Consider the following 2,707-nt stretch of genomic DNA (forward strand, 5'->3'; position numbering starts at 1 on the left):
CCTCCCAAAGTGCTGGGATTACAGGCTTGAGCCACCGCGCCCGGCCTTTTTTTTGTATTTTTAATAGAGAAGGAGTTTCGCCATGTTGGCCAGGCTGGTCTTGAATTCCCGACCTCACGTGATCTCCCTTCCTCAGCCTTCCAAAGTGCTGGGATTACAGGCCTGAGTCACCAAACCCGGCCAAAGATTACTTTATAATAGTGGAAACTTGAGGCCCAGGATGGTGGCTCACGCTTGTAATCCCAGCACTTTGGGAGGCTGAGGTGGATGGATCACGAGGTCAGGAGTTCGAGACCAGCCTGGACAACATAGGGAAACCCTGTCTCTACTAAAAATGCAAAAATTAGCTGGGCGTGGTGGCGGGCGCCTGTAATCCCAGCTACTTGGGAGGTTGAGGCAGGAGAATCACTTGAACCCGGGAGGTGGAGGTGGCAGTGAGCCTAGATAGCGTCATTGCACTCCAGTCTGGGTGATAGAGCCAGACTCAGTGTCAAAAAAAAATAAAAGGAGTGGAAACTGAGGCCCGGGGAGAGGCAGTGAATTTGCCCTGGAAGGCGTGAGCTTGGCTGAGATCAGCATCAGGCCTTCACAATTCTTCGTTGTTCATGGAGGTTTCTGTTCCCCCCACCCCATATTGTGCCCTCCAGACTCATGAACAAGCTACAGCCAGGCTCCGTTCCGAAGATCAACCGCTCCATGCAGAACTGGCACCAGGTGAGGGGCTGGTGGGGTGGAGTAGGGATGGTGCTGGGGGCTCACCTAACAGGTGGGGAGACTGAGGCCCACTCACCGTCCCTCTCTTACCTCCTCCCAGCTAGAAAACCTGTCCAACTTCATCAAGGCCATGGTCAGCTACGGCATGAACCCCGTGGACCTGTTTGAGGCCAACGACCTGTTTGAGAGTGGGAACATGACACAGGTGCAGGTGTCTCTTCTCGCCCTGGCGGGGAAGGTGAGGCCCAGAGAGGGGCAGCCACCTGCCCAGAGTCACACAGCGGGGTGGATGTAGCTGTTGCATTCATGTGTTTGCAAATTTTTGTTTGTTTTTGAGACGGAGTCTCTCTCTGTCACTCAGGCTGGAGTGCAGTGGTGTGATCTCAGCTCACTGCAACCTCCGCCTCCCAGGTTCAAGCGATCCTCCTGCCTCAGCCTCCCAATTAGCTGGGACTACAGGCACCTGCCACCACGCCCGGCTAATTGTTGTATTTTTAGTAGAGATGGGGTTTCACCGTGCTGGCCAGGCTGATCTTGAACTCTTGACCGGGTGATCCGCCCGCCTCAGCCTCCCAAAGTGCTGGGATTATAAGCGTAAGCCACCGAGCCTGGCCTCGTTTGCAAATATTTCTGAGCATCCACAAGGTGCCAGGCACTTCGGATTCCTTGGTGAACAGGAAAGACATGGTCTACCCCTTTATGGAGTTCAGTCTGATGGGGGAGGCATGCAAAAGTGAACACAGCATTTTATTACGCATCATATGTAAGCTCTGGCCAGGCGTGGTGGCTCACACCTGTAATCCCAGTACTTTGGGAGGCCGAGGTGGGAGGATCACTTGAGCTCAGGAGTTCGAGACCATTCTGGCCAACATGATGAAACCCCATCTCTACTAAGAATACAAAAATTAGCTGGGTGTGGTGGCACGCGCCTGTAATCCCAGCTCCTCGGGAGGTTGAGCCAAGGAGTTAGAGGTTGCAGTGAGCTGACCGCACCACTGCCCTCCAACCTGGGCAACAGAGCAAGACTCTCTCAAAAAATAATAATACCAAAAGTAATAAATAAGCTGTCAACTGGGAGAAATGCCTTGAAGGAGAAGAATTAGACCAATGTTGAGCATCTAGTGACCCTCAAGCCCAGACCAGGAGCGTGGGTAGGACGGTGTCTGGGGCAGTCCGGGAGCGTGGGTGGGATGGTGTCTGGGGCAGTCCGGGAGCGTGGGTGGGACACGGTGTCTGGTGTAGACCCGGAGCGTGGGTGGGATGGTGTCTGGGGCAGTCCGGGAGCGTGGGTGGGACACGGTGTCTGGTGTAGACCCGGAGCGTGGGTGGGACGGTGTCTGGGGCAGTCCGGGAGCGTGGGTGGGACGGTGTCTGGTGTAGACCCGGAGCATGGGTGGGACGGTGTCTGGGGCAGTCCGGGAGCGTGGGTGGGATGGTGTCTTGCGCAGAAGGAACAGTAAGGTCTCGACATTGGAACTGGGTTGGGCTGTTAGAGGAAGGGGGAAGGGCGCCGGTTTTCTCCTGGGATAACTCTACTCCAAATGGTGTTTTCAGAAGCCCACTGTGGCTGCCTGGTAACCTCACGTGGGGAATGGCGGTCAGGGAGGAGTTGGGTGCAGGCATCCCAGTGAGGGGCAGTGCCAGTGGCCTGGCCAGGGTGCCCGGGGATTGGGTAGGAGCAGGTGGTAGAAGGTAAGAGAGAGGAGGTGAAAACCACCTCCCCATGCCCACAGTCCTTGGCCTGAGCCCTGGAGACCTGAGCTGTTGCCCAAAGCAAGGGACACTGGGATGAAACAGCCCCGTGGGCCGGGCGCGGCGGCTCAGGCCTGTAATCCCAGCACTTTCGGAGGCCGAGGCAGGTGGATGACTTGAGGCCAGGAGTTCAAGACCAGCCTGGCAACATGGTGAAACCCTGTCTCTACTAAAAATACACAAATTAGCTGGGCGTGGTGGCGGGCGCCTGTAATTCCAGCTACTTGGGAGGCTGAGGCAG

The 2,707-nt window shown here is 56.2% G+C and overlaps 1 protein-coding gene across 1 annotated transcript in view; it reads left to right on the top strand.

Moving 5' to 3' along the window:
* The first annotated feature begins 638 nt into the window (after nucleotides 1-638).
* Nucleotides 639-2,707, top strand: part of CNN2 (calponin 2) — a 4,600-nt gene continuing 2,531 nt past the window's right edge. The window contains exons 1-2 of the mRNA XM_011963992.1: nucleotides 639-714; nucleotides 815-952. Coding sequence (XP_011819382.1) covers nucleotides 652-714; nucleotides 815-952 — 201 coding nt within the window. The 5' untranslated portion in view covers nucleotides 639-651. The remainder of the gene's footprint in view (nucleotides 715-814; nucleotides 953-2,707) is intronic.

Source organism: Colobus angolensis, unplaced genomic scaffold, assembly GCF_000951035.1.
Source record: "Colobus angolensis palliatus isolate OR3802 unplaced genomic scaffold, Cang.pa_1.0 Scaffold64, whole genome shotgun sequence".
Taxonomy (NCBI): domain Eukaryota; kingdom Metazoa; phylum Chordata; class Mammalia; order Primates; family Cercopithecidae; genus Colobus; species Colobus angolensis.